At 36.4% G+C, this 20,869-nt stretch overlaps 1 protein-coding gene across 13 annotated transcripts in view; it reads left to right on the forward strand.

The window, feature by feature from the left end:
- Positions 1 to 20,869, forward strand: part of IMMP2L (inner mitochondrial membrane peptidase subunit 2) — an 871,433-nt gene that overhangs the window by 19,906 nt on the left and 830,658 nt on the right. For all 13 annotated transcript variants that reach the window (XR_002520741.1, XM_017956239.1, XM_021935337.1 and 10 more), the window contains exon 3: positions 19,494 to 19,630. Coding sequence is in view for 12 of the 13 variants with exons in the window: in XM_017956239.1 (XP_017811728.1) it covers positions 19,496 to 19,630 (135 nt within the window). In the remaining variant the exon portion in view is untranslated. The remainder of the gene's footprint in view (positions 1 to 19,493; positions 19,631 to 20,869) is intronic.

Here is a 20,869-nt window from a genome sequence, read left to right on the forward strand (position 1 = left end):
AACACAACCATATGAAACTATCAACATTGTAAATGGGTGGTAATATAAACCACATCTACAATTAAACAAACAGTCAGGATACGTTTATTTACCATCTGCAAATGCTTAGCAAAATTCTAAGAATTTTAGGATGTATAGAAAGGAGTGAGACAAGGCCTATGCCCTTTAGGGGCTTACAACTTAGTTGAGAAGTTACCGATAAAACGGTAACTAACAGTTTTGGGTGCCAAATGAGGGTGTGGCTAGTGAATGCCAGAGGAGTTTGGAAGTGGAAGAGGGCCTTGTAGGTTACAGTGCTAATATAGGGTTTCCCAGAGAGATGAAAATCAAGTTTGGTTGCTTCTCACCTCATTAGGTCTTATGAATAATTTTATGTGTTCAGCTGTAAAGGTTTTGGATTCATGTAACTTGTTACAGATCCTGGACTTGATTGCAAGTGTTTCCCTGACTTCCAGTCAAGTGCCATTCCACAATTGCACAATGTTGTGTACAGGTTGACAGGAGGTTTCTGTTGGAAGAAGCCCATTTTTGCTTATCAATCTTCATTGTGTTCACCAGCAGATAAAATTCACCCCACTGGTCTTCTGGATGTTTTATGATGGAGCACCCCCAGTTTCAGTTATCCAGAGCCCCTTTTGTTTCTTGATTGGCAAAATAGCTAAAATTGTTACTTAAATATGAGTTTGGTGGATCTTTTCCTTTAAGGTGATCTTTCTACTAAGAAACTATTAAAGTGAGGTGGGATATTTGTTTACAGTATATGAAACATAGCAGCAGCTGGCATTTACAGTGGGCTTCTGTTGTTCAATTAGATTATTTTGGTGTTCTGTTACGAATCGTTAACTTGAAGATTGGTACGTAAATAATGCCATTAAAAATAATAAGTAAATTTAGAAATAGCTGCATCAGAGAATAAATATACTTCTCAAAAACCCATTTTGTTTTCCCTCCTCCTTGATATTTCTGTATTCAAATGGTATTTCTCATTTTAGCACAAAGGAGGGCCTATAAACCTGACAGTTGAATTTAGTCTAACCAAGAAATATGAAATACATTAGAGCTTGAATTATATAGTGCAAACCTCAATCCACTGCTGATTCTTTAAGGCAGTGTTTTTTTAACCTTTTTCTTTTTTTATTTTATTCTTATTTTAATGTAGTGAACCCTTCTTCAAAGAAAATCTTGGTTGGAATTCCATTATTGGAAAAAAAAAAAAAAAAAAAAAGAAACAGATAAAAGCAGAGTGGCTCTGATTGAGGCAGCTCAGAGCTCTGTTCACTTAGCACCTGCTCCCCCTGGCCCTTAAGACTCCAGGGAATCATTAGGAGACCATGGAGCACAGACTGAAAACTAATTGCTTGTAAGGAAAATCTAACTAAACACTTTCTAAAAATCAGCTGTTAATTGGGAAAAAAATTCTTAATGCCTTATAGTTGAGTGGATTATGAAAGTTACTTGATCCTTCTTATCCATCTTTACTGCCTTTGGATAAGAGTGTTGTGTTATGATTTACTGAAGAAAAATACACACAGAAAAAAATCAACTTCTTGAAGTTCAATATACAGATATATGTAATAATCGGCATATGTTATTTTTTTCTTTTCTTTTTTTTTTTTTTTTTTGGTGAGATGGAATCTCGTTCTGTTGCCAAGGCTGGAGTACAGTGGCATGATCTCTGCTCAGTGCAACCTCTGTCTCTCAGGTTCAAGCGATTCTCCTGCCTTAGCCTCCCAAGTAGCTGGGACTACAGGCATGCGCCACCACACCTGGCTAATTTTTGTGTTTTTAGTAGAGACGGGTTTCACCATGTTGGCCAGGCTGGTCTTGAACACCTGACCTTGTGATCTGCCCACCTCAGCCTCCCAAAATTCTGTGATTACAGGCGCACGAACCTCTGTGCCCAGCCTTTTTTTTTTTTTTTTTAATGAACCAGGGTCTCATTGCTCTGTCACCCAGGCTGGAGTGTAGTGGTGTGATCACAGCTCACTGCAGTTTCGATCTCCTTGGCTCAAGTGATCCTCCCACCTCAGCCTCCTGAGTAGCTGGGAGCACAGGCATGTGCCACCCTGACTGGCTACATTAATTTTTTTTGTTGTTGTTGTTGTTGAGAGAGGGTCTTCTTTTGCTGCTAAGGTTGGTTTCAAACTCCTGAGCTCAAGTGATCCTCCTGCCTTGGCCTCCACAGTGCTGGGATTACAGGCATGCACCACTGTTCCCAGCCCACATATTTCTTTCTGTGTATATTTATACTTACAGCAAAAGTATAATTTCTTTTTAAAACCACTTTCTCCATAAATATCTTCAACTGTGAAGTAAAACTATCAGGTAAGAGATGGAGATAGTCATTTGTGTGTACATACACCACACACACACACACACACACAATTTATGGCATGTGGTTGTGCAGTGCTGTTCAATCAAGGCCTCCAGAGTATGATGTAGTTTATATGGACAGCTAAGTGGTTTATTAATTTGTTCAATGAAACTATATTGAACACTGAGCACTTAAGTGCAAAGCACTGAAGTATAGCAGTGAACAAGTGTTTCTGCCTGCACAGAACTCACAGCTGATTAGGGGTAAGCCTGAGAAAATCAGGTGTGATAAATGCTGTGCTGGGGGAGCATAGAGTTTTATGGGAACACATAGGAAGGGAATCTAAGTCAGATTTGGAGATCCTCAGTGGACTTCCTGATAGTGACATCTGAGCTAACCTGAAGGATGGGTAAAGCTGGCCAAAATAAAGAAAGGTGGGAAGAGTGATGTAGACAGAAGGCAGAGGTGTGTAAAGGCCCAGAGACAAGTAAAAGTGTGGCATATTCTAGAAATTGTATGGAGTTGGGTTTGGTTGAAGCATGATGTGCTATGAAAGAGTGGAACTGGCCAGGCACGGTGGTTGACACCTGTAATCCCAGCACTTTGGGAAGGTGGGTGGATCACTTGAGCTCAGGAGTTTGAGATTAGCCTGGGCAACGTGGTGAAACTCCATCTCTATAAAAAATACAAAAATTATCAGGCGTGGTGGCACATGTCTGTGGTTCCCACTACTTTGGAGACTGAAGTGGGAAGATTGCTTGAGCCTGGGAGGCAGAGGTTGCAATGAGCTGAGATCGCACCACTGCACTCCAGCCTGGGTGACAGAGTGAGACCCTATCTCAAAAAAAAAAAAAAAAAAAGAGTAGAAGTGATGAGACTAGGAATCTAATCATAATTAGCCTTTATATGCTAAATCTAAGCAGCTTGATATTATGCTATAGAAAATGAGGGGTTATTGAAGGATTTCAAGCAAGAGACAGTAAGGATGATTTCTATTTTTTTCATAAATGGTCACTTTGGCTCACTACCATGTTGACCTTTGGGCAGCTGTTTGGATGATAGGGTCATTCTCTGAAAGTAGAAGAACCGGAGAGTATAGAATGCTGTGTAGTTTGTCTTTCCATAACAGCCCCAATTGCCTCTATCCTTTATAAAATCCATCTTTCTTCATGTTATTTTTATGGCCCTCTTAGCCTTATCACAAGGCTGGAATAATTCCAAAGAACAATGCTTAATGTTCAATATCTATATAGATACTACACAGAAATGTCTGTACTCTTTCAGTGTAGAAACTGATATGATGCCTGGCACTTAGCAGATATTCAATAAATGTTTATTGATGTGAAAGGAGTAAATACCAAAAGAAGAGATGTTGATTCATTTTTTTTTTTTTTTTGGTAAGATTTCTCTGCTTTTCTTAACATGTCCTTTAGATGCAGACAATTTCAACGTCAGCTATTTCTTAACAAACTTACAAGGGTACAACCATTGTATAATAGTACTAATGATAATTAATAAAACATTGTACATTCTAAATAGTCTTCAAAGTCACAAGCTTTTTGCTTTACTAGTGGATCTCAAATTCAATTAACAGTTGGATATGCAGATATAATATTCAAAGAATAGTGAAAAGCTTTAACTCAGCTCAACAATTATTCTTTGGAAATTAGTGTAGAAGGATAATGTATAAATTGAAATTTTTTTTATACGTGCAAGAGAACTTCTTTTCTAACATATTTCTGAGAATGATCATAAAGGGGATTTATTTTAAAACAATATTTTAGGCGGAGCACGGTGGCTCACGCCTGTAATCCCAGCACTTTGGGAGGCTGAGGCTGGTGGACCGCTTGAATTCAGGAGTTTGAGACCAGCCTACGTAACATGGTGAAACTCCATCTATACAAAAAATGCAAAAATTAGGCAGGCCTGGTGGTGTGCATCTGTGGTCCTAGCTATCGGGAGGCAGAGGTGGGAGGATCATTTGAGCCTGGGAATTGAGGCTGCAGTGAGCCTTGATCATGCTACTGCACTCCGGTGTGGGCAACAGAGGGAGACCTTGTTTCAAAAAAAACCCCCAAAAAACAAACAACAAAAAACAACCCTCCACCAATATTTCGTATTTTATTTAACTTAGTAGTTTGTAACATTTTTTTCATGGTATTACTTACTTAAATGAAATGAAATTACCTGATTTACCTTTTGAAGCTAAAACCCATATTTTAAAGTATTGCTCAGATTCAGAAAATTAGCAGATTCAAAGCTGTTTTTCCAGTGGTTTAAACTCATTACTGACTTTATTTAATAAGTAATCAAATTTTTTCATATTTAGCCAGTGGGATCTCCAGGCAAGCTCCCATCTCCTTTTGATGTACTTCATCTTTTTTCTAAACACTTCTTAGTGGCCAATGAAAATGTTTCAGGCTCATCTTAACATTCCCCACCACAGACCCAGAATCAACCTTTTCTCTGAAGAATGCTGATTCTTTGGAGTAGGGAATGGTATTAGACCCTAACAATTGAGTGCTACATATACTCATTGCTACTTCTATATGGTTTTGCTTCCAGAGCCCCACAGCATTCGTCCCTGATTCCGGCTGTGTATTTATATCTCCCTTTTCCCACAGTCAGCACTGTTCTCCCAACTCATTTGCTCAATCCTACAATGTAGCTTAAGTAGTTTCACAATTGTTTCCCTTACTGTTTGCATTCCCCACCCCTCAACTTCCCAACCCAAATACCGCCCATAGTATTTGACTATATTCCCTTGGGTTGGGTATAATCAAATACTGTATCCAAAAGTTACTTGGATTAGTCCCTTTTCCTCCCCCACCATAGTTGATGACTGTTTAATTCACTCCCTTGTTTAGATTTTAAGTGTCTGATGGAGCAAAAACCATTTCTTTAGGTGTATCTCATATAGAATCAAAATCTGTGGTATAAATCAAGAATATTAATGAGATTGTTTTGCCCTGCATTTAATATCTTTCATTAGACACTCTCACTAAAACAAAGTGAAGTATGCAGTTTTTTTCTTTCCTCTTCCTCCTCTTTCTCCCTCTCCTTCTTCCTGTCATTTCTCTTTTTTGCTTTCTTTCTTTGTTTTTTGTTTCTTTTTGGTATGGAACATTTCTCTACCTTACTGCATTTTACTCAGTATAGTAGAGGCATTTCTGCTATTAATGACATATGCATTCCTGAAAAATCTTTAATTCTGCAAAATTATACCATAAAATTTTAGGGCTTGTAAAGAAAATAAGGCTAGGAACAGATCATTTGAAACCAGTGGAATTTTGTAAACAAAGCTAAGAAAATAGAAGTTGTCAAAAAAACAATAGCATTATTAAATCTCTACTGGCATTTGCACCCAGCATCACATCAGTCTTAGCCTGGTTTTCTTTCTTTGTTGTAGGTCCTTAAAGTCATTCTACTTCTAATACAGATCAATTTCATCAAAGTTGAAAATCTGCTCCAGGGTATTGATCTGTTGATTTTGTTTTATTTTAAACACAGGGGAAAATATCTTTGCATTTCTTCGTTGGTACTCTCAGCCTCCTTTAACAGTGGAAAGTCTTGAAGCCACCAAATGAGACTTTCGCTTTTTTTTTGAGACGGAGTCTCGCTCTGTCGCCCAAGCTGGAGTGCAGTGGCCGGATCTCAGCTCACTGTAAGCTCCGCCTCCCAGGTTCACGCTGTTCTCCTGCCTCAGCCTCCCAAGTAGCTGGGACTACAGGCACCTGCCACCTCGCTGGGCTAGTTTTTTGTATTTTTTAGTAGAGACGGGGTTTCACCGTGTTAGCCAGGACGGTCTCGATCTCCTGACCTCGTGATCCACCCGTTTCGGCCTCCCAAATTCGCTTTAATTGGGAGAAAACTTGCTCTTGGTTGGATCAAAACCTTCATGTACTGGGGAAAATTGTATATGAACCAGCATAGCTTTCACATAAGACTGATGTCATTTTCCTACATATGAGCTAATTTACATTAAGAAATAGTTATTGTAGCAGAAAAAACTAATGTTAATATTGTTTTAGTATATAAAGATACTAAATACCCATTACTGAAGATTTAAGTAATATGGAAAAATATACAGAATAAAGTTAAATTCCTTTTATTGCAAATAAATACTGTCATCATTTTGGTTCATATTCTTTATTATTTGACCTCTTTCTATGATGATAAGGATGATGATGAGGATGATGCTGTGTGGGTATAAAATTTCACAGAAATGGGTTCATATTAAAAATGCAATTTTCCAACTTTTTTGAAGCAGAATCTCAAGCAATATAACGATATATTGTTCTTTTTAATGATTGCAAATTATTCTGTATGCATGCCATCATTTATTTACATATTTGTGGACATTTGGTTTTTAGTTTTTCACTGCAATAAAAATGATATGTTGAATATCCTTGATCATATCTTTGCATCCATAAAATAAATTCCTGGAGTGGTATTTCTGCATCAGAAGGTGTATTCATGTAACATTTTGGTACATATTGCCATATTATATTTGTCAGTTTGATAGCCTAAGGTGGTCCTTTGTTTTTATTTATATTGATTTTATTATCAGTGTGTTTACACATCTTTTTATGTCTTTATATACTGTCTATATTTTGTTTCAGTGAAATACCTTTCTCTCAAAATTATTGTCTTTTTTCTTATACTTTCTAAGAATTGTGTAATTTTAGAGATATTGAGCCTTCATGATTAATAAATATTATGATTTTTTTAATATCCTGCTGATTGTCTTTTAACATTATGGTATGTTTTGATTTTTATGTAGTGAAATCTATCAGTATTTGTCTTTCATGTTTTCGGGGTTTTGTAAAATGTTCAGAAAGGTCTCTTTCTACCCTTAAAACACTGTTGTTTTTGTTTCCTTTTATTATTTTTATATTTCTATTTATTACATTTAATGTTTGGCTTATCTGGAATTTATTTTCTTATAATGAATTTAATAAATATCCAGCTTTGATTTTATTCTCCTTCCAAATTGTAGCTAATTGTTTCAACATAACTTGTTAATTCAACTTCTCTTCCCAATATGAATATTGACTTTATCAAATACCAAGTTTCCTTGCGCCTTTGGGTCTTTTTGTGCTTTTCGTATTAGTCATTTCTGCAAAACACATAACCACCCAAATCAGTGGCTTAACACATTTATTATCTCACACAGTTTCCGTGGATCATCAGAAATTTAGGAGCAGCTCAGCTTTGTAGTTCTGATTCGTGTTTCTCTTAACGTTGAAGTTAAGATTTCAACTCTAGCCACAGTTGATGAAATTTCACAGGTATCTTAAAACAATGTCTTCCAATTTACAGGCAAGTATGCAAAAATCAAAACAAGGCATATAAGTATGGAGAATAATCTAAATGAGATCGCAGTTCCATATGCTGTAATACTCACCATAGGTTCATTATAATACCTGGACTTTTTGTGCAGCAGACACTTGTGTCTGGGTAATGCTGTGCTCCATCTGCTTTTATCTCCAGGCCACTCAGGATGAGCTTCTTTGTACTCTGTCCTCTTGGCTGTTTTATTTATTTATATATTTATTTTTACTTTTTCTTTTTTTAACATATGCTGCTAACTTGTCCTTTGTTGCCATTTCAGCAAATGTGCATGCGTGTTTGTGGGTACACTTGCACTTATAAGCTAAAAGGACCATAAGCACTCATTCTAAAGGAATTTATTTCTTTTGCTTTCACCTTAAATTGCATAAATCTTTTCCTCTGGTTTGCATCTTCAGTACTGAGTCTGCACTGTTGCTTTTTGAGCTCCCCATGGACTTGCAGCTGCCATACATGGGCTGCGGGCACCCTTCCAAATCTTTAAGCCATAGTCTGAACAGATTTTATTTTTGACAGACTAATCAGAGCCTTAATGTGCTTTCCTGACGGGGGAGCCTGTGTTTCTAATTTTTTGTATTTATCATTTTGTAAAGAGTAGTAATAGTCCCTGGGCTAGCTATAAGTTTGCTGGTTAAATTGTATTTTTCAGTCCTACTTTTTTGTGACTTTCTCTTTCCATTTTTGTCCATGGGGGTCTAGTGACCTGGTTCTTTTGAGAAGCCTTCCTACTCCTGACTCCCAACCCTGAGCAAAGGAAAGGCCATGTTGTAGGTATGACTTGAGTTGATATGGCATTCTAGTAAAGGCATTTGCATTCTAGTATAGAAAGCAATATATTTGAAGCGTGAAGAGTAGGGGTCAGGATAGGATTTTCATGAGACCCAGAAACCATGTTCTTTAAAAAAGTTTTTCAATTCTGCTTATTGTTGAGCCCTAATAAGACCCTTGTTCCATTCTAAAATAAGACCGAAGTAGGGCTGCAGTGTAAGAGAAGTGAATATGAAGCAGTGTTAGGCAGTAGGAAAAAATGTGAGGTAACAAAGTAGATAAGGAACAGCAAAGCTTGATACTTGGATGACTCTGCTTTGGAAACTGGCTGTCACATGATTGCTAGTGATATTTTTCCATTACTCATGTTATTGCCTAATGCCCACTTTCTAATATTTTTGTACCCTTCTTTTTTTAGGTTCTGAGTGTTACTACCTTTTTCTTATTTCCCCTGTCTCACTTCTTCTAAGTTTTGATTTTCAAAAGGTTCTTGAGATTTTTTTTTCTAGAGTGCTTTTTCCATTTATAGGCTTTCTTAATTTTTTTAAAGCCAATTTTGAACACAGCCCAAATGCCAAATAATGCAGTATTTTCTTCTTAGCTATTCAGTGAGTATTCCTGATGCTGATAATATATCCTTTTACTAACCCAGTGTATTATTACTTCAAGAAAAAATGGACTTACGGTGAAATAGTCCAGTATCCTCTACTTGCTTTGCTTGGGTTATGGATAAGTACCTGGTCTGTTTCATTTATACACATATTTAAGTCCTCATATTGTTAGCTTAAAATTCACATTGCCTTTAGCGTCTACTTAATGATAGCAGTTATACTTTTCTATTAAATTGGAAAAAAATACAGTACAGTGTTGAAATCCAAACTTTGTGGTTATTAGGGTTTAAAGCTTACCAAGCTTCTCCTTGCTAATGGTTATCATTTAATAGGATTTTTCTCCCTCTGTAAAAAGCTATTATTCACTGTCTTATTAATTTTTATGGTAAACTTTTTGTGGAATTTATTTCATTTTAATAACTGAAATTTGAGATTAGGCATTTGTTGTAAATGTTGTTAAATGGTGTCTATTTGGAGTTACAGGATAAGGATAATTTATAGGATTAGGATGGCCTGAGCCAGTTCTTAAGAGAGTCCTAGAATATTGTTAAAGGATTTTGATTGATATGGTTTCCAAAAATATTGGAGCCATGAAGATGTCCATATTGATGAGGAAAAAAAAAAAAAAACTAAAACAAAAAAATTCATATTCAGGCCGGACGTGGTGGCTCACACCTGTAATTCCAACACTTTGGGAGGCTGAGGTGGGCGGATCATGAGGTCAGGAGATTGAGACCATCCTGGCTAACACAGTGAAACCTGTCTCTACTAAAAATACCAAAACAAAATTAGCTGGGTGTGGTGGTGGGCACCTGTAGTCCCAGCTCCTCGGGAGGCTGAGGCAGGAGAATGGCGTGAACTTGGGAGGTGGAGCTTGCAGTGAGCTGAGATGGCGCCACTGCACTCCTGCCTGGGCAACAGATCAAGACTCAAAAAAAAAAAAAAAAAAAAAAATTCATATTCAGTCTTATGTCTCACTTGTCTTAATATATATCCTGTTCCCTAATCTGGCCAGCATTCTTGCTATCTCAGATGGGCTGTATGAATCTTCACTCTAATTATATTTTTCTTTTATCTGAGTGACTTAACAAATGTAATTTATTCTTTTATTTCCAGAGTTTTGAGGAAAAATTTTAAACATACAGAAACATTCTAAGATTTTTATAATGAACATTTTTAAACTCACCACCTACATTCTAATTCATTTTTTTTCTTTTTAGCCTTTCTCATCATGAATTTTTTTCCCTGTAATTCCAGTTCTTTTCTTCCTTTTTTTTTCTTTCCTCAATGACTATTATGTAATTTATTCCTGTGGTCCAATTCTGGCACTAAGTCATATATTTCCTTTTATTTTGCTTAAAAAAAGAAAAAACCTCAAGACACCTGACAGTGCTGAACACATTCTTGTTAACTGGTCAATATCAGTACATATGATTGCCCCTAACTGGTCAAATCTTAGAACAGCATAAGGTTCAAAGCAGAACAAAATGATTATATATTAAGTGTCTTATCACCTAGAAGATGGGCTTTATTGGTTTATTGTCTGTAATGGACATCCTTAATTCTGTTACCCTTTTTTGATTTGTTATTGGTAGTCCTCTTCCTTAGACAGAGCTAGTGCTTTATCTGAAGAAATACCCTTTGATGATCTAGCCATTTTCTTTACACAAATGCTTATGTAAACAAAACAAATGCATATGAACATTTTGAACCTCTGGAAACCCTGCAAGGTTTCACAGATGAAAAAGTTTGCTTACTGAGATAAAGTAATTTCCACACTGTTGAATCACGATTTGAACTGAGGTCTTGGATTCAAAGCCCACCAGGTTTTCACTGACTTTCCCTCTTTGCTGATGCTGCTTCTGAAGAGCACCTTGGACAGGGCGGGGCCTGCTCTTCTACAGAATCCGAGGGAAGGGTGTGCATAAATGCATGATGTTTGCAAGTTGGAGTCCTTACCAAAAAATCAGGAAGCCTTTCTGAATTTCCATATCCTAGTTGTTTCCTGGTTGTATTTTCTCTCTACATCAGTTGTACTAGAGCATGACCTTCAAATTCATTTGATTTTACATATTGCTGACTTAAAATTGAATACATCAGTTTTAACCTCTCTTCTCTTAGTATCCAGATGCTTACCAGTTTACCAACAGAAAGTCACAATTATCTCCATGAAAGAAGCAATTTTATAGGGCGTAGCTTCATCATTGTATCAGTGTTGACTTCTTTATTGGGTATCTTTGCCAAAAAATGACTAACTTTATGCCTTATATAATTACATTTCTCCTCCTTTATTATTTTTGACTGGTTTTCCTCTTTCTTTCTTATTTCTTTTTTTGTGTATGTGCCATTTTGGTCTTTCCTGGGAATTTTCAAGTGAGAACTACTAACTCAGACAAGACTAAAGATAAAGAATTTGAAACTGGTATTCATGTTCTAAAGAGTACTAAGTGTCTGTTTATAAAACATTATTTACTTATAATGTGAAAGGAGCAAGGTAGTCCTGAAAAATTTTTTTAATTGCTCTCTATAGATTACTTGCCAAGATCTGCTTCCATTGGAACCAAAATTGTTGTAATTTATCAGTTTTTCTTTTTTATCCTTGTATTAGTCCAGATGTGTCCAAATGTTTCCTGATTTTTCACATGCTTAGGCTCTGTTTACCAAGCCAGGTTATTGGTACCAGGGGCTGCTAGAAAGATCCATGGAGGATGACAGCTGGATTATGTGTGGTCATCTGCTTGTTTCTTGTGATCTTGTCACAGGTCCCTCTGGGGAGGAACTATGGCTTGGTCAATCTGGTGTCTTAACACAGTGTCTAGCACAAAGTTGGCACTTAATGTTGAAAGAATGAAAATGCAAACTCCACATGGAGAAAGGACCGTGCTGGCCTTGTTCTATTTCACATATGTATCTCTTAGCACAATTCCATGGTGCATGGTACGTATGTATATACTGACCGATTCAGGCATTGTATGTCAGATTTGCTTGGATCCCCACTCTTGTGTTCTCTGATATTCATAGTTTGATGATTTCCTCTTTATAAATAAAATCTTGATTTTGTGTAGGCTTATGATGATGATTGAAAGGTTACATTTTACATAAGATACTGCTTTATAACTTATTATTTTCCTCTTACCTTCAAACCTCCCACACAACTTTTAAATAGTTTTTATAATTAGGATGACTTGTGGTGGATTTATCCACCTGGTTGCCATGGATGAGTGATTGGTGACTTTGTACAAGCTAAAATATAAGCAGACTTAAGAACAATTTTAGATGAATTAATGCATGATCAAGCCACAAGTTGTTATGGGAAGGAGAGAAATTTACAGTGTGGGTTGTTATGTAGTTGAGGTCAGCATCACCAAGAAACTCTCACTTGTAAGTGCTGTATGCCAGGTGGCAAATATGATTTCACTTGATTCTGAAAGCTTATTTAAAAAGTATTCTCAGTTTAAGTACTTCAGCAATGAACCTGGTGTACTTACAACTTTAAGCAATAATTTTCTCAGGAGCAGTGTTTTGAACCTCAATAACTTCCATAGTTACAAGAAGAATGAGGTAACTGATAAAGATTATTCCCTTTTTGCCAGGGATGATTTTAGTACCTCATTGTTATTGCTTAGATGAAATTTTTCTCAGAGGAAGTTGGGGCTAGGTACTTATTAGTGTGGTGGTTTTAAACATTTAAAGTGTATACAAAAGACCGGATCATCTGAATGATTCTTTGGCAATTTACATAGACAAGGAGATGCATTAACTTTGCCAATGTGTGAATGCCATAAAACTTTAAGAAAATTATTGGATATGACAACATAGAAATGTTGTGTTCATTTCTTCATGTATGTATGGCTTCTTTAGTATTTACATGATAGAAGCTTTTAACAGTGTTTTATTATTATGAAATATAGGTGCCCCTCACAATTCAGATAAGACAGCACTGAATTGAGCCTTTTCTTTTCAGCCTCTGAAAATAGCAACCACTTGTACCTTGTTTCCAGGGTAGCCTTTATTGCCCTTGCTTCCTTGGCTTGGAGCAGGATCAGCACACTATCAGACTGACACATCTCCCTCATGCTCCTTTTTAATCTCTCAGAAAAACACTTGCCCTGACTTTGTTGGGCAGGGGATGGTAGCAGTGCTCTGGTCAGCAGTCAAGTTGTGGAAATGAGAAGTGAAAGAGCAACAGTGTTCAGGTCTTTATATTTAAAATGTTCTTTTACATGATTTGCACTGGTTTCAGCTCCCTCACCATTGTGTCTTTTAACCAGTTGTTTAATAAAATTAATTCTTTTTTATTTTCGACACTTAAAAAAGTCTCAAACCATAAAGGCAACTTACTTTTTCTTAGTCAATAATGATCTCAGTATATTTTTTTAGTATCTGCTAAAGTTCTTAAGAAACAATTAAAAACAATAAAAAATTATAGAAATAAAGCATTTTGGCTTAGAAAGAACCTTAGGTATTACATCTAACCCTTCCTCCCCCTCACTTTTTTTGGAGACAGGGTCTTGTTTGGTCACCTAGGCTGTAGTGTGGTGGCACAGTCATAGCTCACTGCAGCCTCAAACTCCTTAGCTCAAGCAGTCCTTCCATCTCAGCCTCCCAAGTAGATAGGACTACAGGTGTATGCTACCATGCCTGGCTAATTTTTAAATTTTTAGCAGAGATCGGAGTCTTGCTGTGTTGCCCAGGCCTCGAACTCCTCACTTGAGTTCTTGCTTGGCCTCCCAAATAAGCCCCTTCTTGTTACACATGAGGAAATAGGCACAGAAGTGACTTGTTCAAAGTCATGGAGCTGGTTATAGACAGACACAGATTATCCACCTCAGGTCTCCTGAGTCTCATTACCATGCTCCTTTTTGGGTACTAGTGACTAAATGGAGTAGAAGTAATGTAGGAGAACATTACTGGAAAAGAAGAGGAAGCTCAAAATTCAGGGAATGTGAATTTAATGCAACTTTTATTAATGTTTCCCCCTAATTTACGTTTTAATCATGCGTACTACCTTATCACTAAGATAGCTGTGGCATCATACTTGGAAGCATTCTGTTTCTATCCTGCAGGTATCCTCAGCTATTTTGTGAAGGTCCATGCATGCAGGGTATGATGAACAGCAAAGAGAAGACATGTTTCCATTCTGTGCCTCTTAAAAGTAGTGAACATTTGACAGAACTTTCCAGAAGTTTCCAGAAATATGACAGCCTGCATTGGCTGCATAAACAACATTATAGTCAGTTAAATATATTGATTGCTGCATAAACAGGAAATAATCTTGCTCAGTGTTGTTTGTACTACTTAGAGCAGCAGAGACTGGAGTGAGAGTGTGGTTTGTTCATTGTGATGGGATAGAGATTAACACTAGTGTTACCCCATATTATCTGTATATCAAAGTGACTTCCTAGGGCAGATACCATCTTTCTTTTTTAGAAACCAGCTAAAGTTCAAAGAAGAAAATAGTAATCGTCTCTATTCCCAGCCTCCAGAATTAACCACTGTTAGCATTTTGATGCTGCTTTCTTCCTTCTTTTGGTATACTTTAATAACTACACAAGTAACATATGGGTGGTTATTAAACAATTAAAACAATATAAATAATATTCAATTTAAAATACTTTTATGTGCACATATAAATGTATGTAGAAATGTATTGTTTATTGAAAGTTTTTGAATGGTACTATACTATATGCTTAGCCATCTTTATATCCTCTGTACTTAGCATTGTTGCTTGATAGTAAATAAATGCTTACTGAATTAAAAATTCACGTAATAAATTTTGTATATACTCTATCCAAACTGAGCTTATTTTAGTTTCTTAAACAGCTACATTTTATTTTGCCCCTAGGCCTTCATATATGTTACTGCTTTTACCTGAAATGCCCAGGTCTTCCCTCAAATGCCATTTTTTCGGGGGTGGGGGTGTAGTGGGGCAGGCCTTCCTTGATCATTTTCTGATGAATAAGACAGCCTTGCTTCATGCTGTCGTGCTTCAGGGCTATCGTCCCTTTTTAATGCTCATCCATTGGAAATAATTGTTGAAGGGCAGTCTTCCTTGGTATATTGTAACTCCTTGAGGGCAGGGAGCACATCTGCTTGTTTGCCAAAAAAAAGTTTGAGGAATGGAATTATGAGCATAATTTTAGTATGAAATATTTTGACATGTAATTCAAGAGAATGACAAAATAACAGTGCTTTGACAGGCTACCACAGCCCCTTGACACTTTATCTCCTTTCTTCTCCCATCATTGCCCATCTAATTCCAGATCCTGTCAGTTCAACTTCCAAAATACATACTTAAATCTGCCCATTTTAGTCCATCTCCACTATCATCCTACTCCAACTATCATCTCTTGCCCTGGACCACTAGAATAATCTGGTTTCCCTATATCCATTTTTGTCCTATCCAGACTTTCAGATAGATGATTATTTCAAAATGCAGATACGATCATTCACCTCCATTTTAGAACATTTCAGTTACTTCGCATTTGCTGCAAATCCTTACAGGGCCTGCGAGGTCTTAACTGCTCTGGCATTTACATTGCCTCCTCCCATTTATGTCCCACTGTACTCTTCCACTTCCTGTGTGCTTTATCTACACCAGCCTCCCTTCAGTTGTCCATCACAACATGACCACTCCTGTCACAGGGACTTTGCATGTGACATGGCTGCTCTCTGGAATACCCTTGCCTACCCCACAGTTCTTTATCTAGACAACTCCTCCTCATTTTTGAGTTCAGCCTCTTCCTCAAAGACCTTTCCTGACCTCTCTGTATCTCTCTCATAGCACTTATTACACTCTTATGTATGTTTATGTGATTTTCAGATTGACCCTTATCATTCCATAGTTGGTTGTAAAAACTCGATGAGATAGGGGACTGGGACTGGCCTTGCTCACTGTTTTATGGTTCCCTGGTGCCTAACACAGTGCTTATGGAAGACCCTTAGTAAACACTGGTTGAAAGAATGAATAAGCCAAGTAGTAAGTGAGTGGGTAGATGAGTGGATGGATGATTGAACTGCCTTAGCAGGGACAAAGAGACAATCCACTGGAAGTCATTTTCTCATGGAACCAGGTGGAGGTTAGAATGTAGAATCTGGTAGTGGTGTTCATTTTCTGTACAATGTTTGTTCTGCAGATACTTAATGTAGTACGGAGGTAAACTAAATGTAAGGAGACATTCAGGATGATATTTCTTTGCTAACTTTTCCCCTTTTCTCATTTTCAGAAGGTAATAAACTTGAGGAGTGAGTAAACATCTGACCTTTAAACACCCAAATATCAGTATTTTCCAGACTGGCTCTAAGGGAATCACTTGAAGTGTTTTATTTTGGTGGTCTGAGTGAGAGTGGGGATCTTCATTTTTAAGCATGTCAATCAAGGCAAGCTTGGGAAACACTACCCTGGAATTATTATCTGGGAGTTGTATGTGACTTAAACATAAGTGTAGACCACCTAAAATAACTTTGAAGCTGTCAAACTGGTCAAAGAGGAATTGATTACTTACTGTTGAGCCATTTCCTTTCTACATATTATTCTACATAGTAACTATTTTTTTTTCCCTATGTACATGGGAGCATGTTATAAATTACTTGTGGAGTCATATATTTTATAATCTGAAATCTTTGGATATATTTATTTATATTTTGGAAACATTAAAAAGAATAGATGTGGAGGTCATTCCATTTATACATTTATTGTAAGACCGATGTTTGTGGTGTTAAACCTGTGGTTAGAAGTGTTTTCAGAGAGACTGAGCTAATGAAATCTAATATTGAGGAGAATGCATCTTTTGCATCTTGAAGGTACTAATTTGATAAATATGTCAAAGTTATTCTTCTATATTAAGGCAGATAGTACATGATAAATGGGACCTTTGTAAAATAGTCCATTGGAAAAGTATATTAAATCTTTTGTAGAGATATGTAAAAGGAGCTAGTAAAGGTGTTTTGATTCTAGGCAAAAGATGTCATTGAAGAGAAATTAGTTTTACTCAAGGGCTCACATTAAAGCTGGGTATGAATGAATGAAACATGTCAAGCAGGTTTACTCTTTTAGGAGTATAGTGGTTAAGATAGCTCACAGAAACAGTCAGTACCTTGGGCCAAACACATTTCTTGAGTACCAGATGTGTGAAATCATAAGCAATTTAACTTAAGATTATAGTTGTTAGATGAGTTTGAATGAAAACATGTTTTTAAATTGCTTATATTCTAAAGTTAGTCTGAGTTACATTTATTCTGATTAGGTATAAAAAGATTACTGGTTTGGGTGAATGTTATGTTATGTGCAATATATGTTGATAAAAGTATAAAAAACAAGAGTACTGGTCTTAATTACTTACCTTGCATACATATAGCCCTTATTGATGTCAGTTACAGTAGGTAATTCAGAATTAGCCAATTTAGATTATCATTCATCTTTTTCCTGTGATATATTAAAGATTTGGGAGGGAATTAGTGGTTGAGTATTTTTATTTTTATCTATTTTCTGAGTAAACAGATAACATTGTGAGTTTTATTGTATACAACACAATGTTTTGAAGTACATGTACATTGTGGAATGGTTAAATCTAGCTAATTAATAAATGCATTATCTAACATATTTATCATTTTTGTGGTAAGAGCATGTAACATCCACTCTGTTTACATTTTTCAGGAATACAATATCTTATCATTAACTATACTCACCTTACTATACAACAGATGTCCTGAAATGTATTCCTCCTAAATGTAATTATATCTCCTTTGAGCAACATCTCCCCAACCTCTCCTCCCCACTAACTACCCCACCTTCTGGTAACTACCATTCTACTTTCTACTTTTATGAGTTTAACTTTTTTAGATTCTATATATGAGTGATTGTGCAATATTGTCTTTGTGTGCCTGGATTATTTTACTTAACTTAATGTCCTCCAGGTTTTTCCATGTTGTATCAGATGGCAGGATTTCATTCTTTTTTATGGCGAAACATCTTAAAGTTATCTCACATCTTAAAGTTCATTCATCCATTGATGGACACTTAGATTAATTCCATACCTTGGCTATTATGAATAGTGCTGTGATAAACATGAGAGTGCAAATATCTCTTCTATATATTGATTTCAGTTCCTTTGGATATATTCCTAAGAATAGGATTACAGAATCACGTGGTAGTTCTATTTTCAACTTTTTGAGGAACCTCCAAACTCTTTTCTATAATGGCCACATTAATTTACATTCCCATAAAGAGTGTATACGGGTTCCTTTTTCTCCACCTTTGCCAGCACTTGTTGTCTTTTGATAATGGACATTCTAACTGGGGTGGAATGATATCCATGTGGTTTTGATTTGCATTTCCCTCATGACTGCACATTCTTTTCATATACCTGTTGGCTATTTGTATGTCTTCTTTTGAGAAATTATTGTTAAGCTCTTTTGACCATTTTTTAATTGAGTTGTCTTTTTGCTATGGAGTTGTTCGAGTTCCTTATGCGTTTTTGGATATTAGCCTCTTGTCAGAAGTATAGTTTGCATATATTTTCTTCCATTCTGTAGGTTGTCTCTTTATTATGTTGATTGTTTGCTGCACAGAAACTTTTTAGCTTGATGTAATCCCCATTGTCTGTTTTGCTTTGGTTGCCTGTGCTTTTGAAGTCTTATCCAAAAAAGTCTTGCCAAGACTCCAGCTTGTGTGACAGAGTGAGACCCTGTCTAAAAACAACAACAACAATACCAACACCGCCACCACAAACAGTGCAAGTGATTTATCTCTGATTTAACAGTCCAAATGTAAGCAATGCAGGACAGTATGGTGCCTCCATAGTGTTGCGGACCTAGGATCCTTCCATTTTGTTGCTTTGTCATCTTTACTTGAAGCTTTTATCTCATAGTTTGAGTTGGCCACCCCTACTCCAACCACCAAATTGTTACAGTTATAAAATGGGGAAGAAAAGGGAGGGCATCCTCCTTTTCAGGGTACAACCTAGAAGTATATCCTTTCTACTCATGCTGTTGATCAAATCTAGTGACATGGTCACACTTAGCTGCAAGGGAGGCTGGAAACAGTCTTCAGTTGGGCAGCCACGTGTTCCACTGAAACTTTTATTGCTGTAGAAGAGAACAGATATCAGGGGTATAAGGAGTAACTTCATCATAATAGTCAGCAACAGAAAAGAATTTACTTCTGGAATCCTTATTTTTTTCTAACTTACTGTTTTGTGTGGAGAAATTTCCTACTGAAGTTAGCAAGTGGACTTGAGTCGTGGAAAAGCGTTAACCTGAGTTCATGTATTTTGCTTTGGGACTTTAACTAAGTCAGATTTATTCTGACGGTTACAGGAATGAGTGTGAAATATATTAAGAGACAAGATTGCCCTTTGGTAACTCCTACTTTTCATGTACTGTTTTTATGTTTTTGTTTTTCACCTATCTTGAGACTAATTTCATAGTTGTTTTCTTTGTATTTTTAGGTATGGCACAGTCACAAGGGTGGGTGAAAAGATACATCAAGGCCTTTTGTAAAGGCTTCTTTGTGGCGGTGCCTGTGGCAGTGACTTTCTTGGATCGGGTCGCCTGTGTGGCAAGAGTAGAAGGAGCATCGATGCAGGTGAAAATGATATAACTTAATTCTTTAAAGCACATACTTCATTGTTTTTCAAGCACTAGAAATGAGAGTGCTAATTATTATTCCTATTCTGGGAACTGAAAGGTTATAAAAAGGCGTTGAAATGAAATTTTACTTTACTGAATGTGTTCTTAAGGTCTTCTAAAACAGTCATATTATAATCAGAGGAGAGGTTAATAAAAGTAACTATCAGTTCTCTGGGTCTGTAGTTTAAATTTTTCTGAGAATTTTAAGTGGAGATTCTTAAGAAATTATACTAAATGACACTATTTTCTATCAATATGGCTCTATTCGAATATCCTTTTAATGCCAAATTATTAGTGTAGTTGCAAGATAGGTTCGAGTCACAATCAGTTGCTCTGTTGTTATATAGGTATATGATTTCAGTTTGTAGAAATGTATAGACCATTGATCCCAGATATTGTATTGTATTCTTTAAGCATGTTGCTAATTGAAAAGATTAAGTGCAGTTTACAGTGGAAGAACTTTGGAGTGGAGATTTCCAGAAGTTTTATGCAAATAGTCTTCTGGAATAACTTGGAGAAAATTATGTTGTCCTAAAGTTGATGTCTAGAGCCTAGTGGTTTTAGTAAGTTTATGCAGTTAGGCAGAATTTGCATTTTGTTATGGGGTTTGGTTTCTTGTATTATCAATATGTATTAAGTTCATGCGTTGTGCTAGATAGTTATATAAAACAAATAACTAAAATGAATATATAACCTTCTAAAAAATCAAAATTATACAGAGAATAACCAGCTTAGTTTTTTTTTTCTTTTTGTTTTATTTAGAGCTAGTTAAGGGCATAGTTATCAGCTTTAGGGAGTTAGAATTAGTTTGCTTTATTTATTATAATTATGGTGTTGAACTTCTCCCTCAGTTCTGGTAGTCAGTGAGATACAGAAGGTCAGGGAATCCTTTAGCTTCTTTGGGAAAAGCTACATTTTTAAAGCTGGACTGCCTTTATATTCTACTTCCATCATTTGAGCACACTTAGGGCCTTCTCTTGGGCAGAAGATTCTGCTCTCAACCCTTGTCTTTCAGATTCTCTCCATAGTGGGTCACCAGCCCAAAGCAAACTGGTCACTTACTTTGAATGCAAAAATATCTTAATGTAGGGGTACAGTAAACATAGAAAGGGAGATTTACAGGCATATGGCTTTAAATACACTTTAACACATTAAAGATAGAATGTATTTTATATTTGTTGCCTCTTTAATCTTG

The sequence above is a fragment of the Papio anubis genome, chromosome 4, assembly GCF_008728515.1.
Source record: "Papio anubis isolate 15944 chromosome 4, Panubis1.0, whole genome shotgun sequence".
NCBI classification, from domain to species: domain Eukaryota; kingdom Metazoa; phylum Chordata; class Mammalia; order Primates; family Cercopithecidae; genus Papio; species Papio anubis.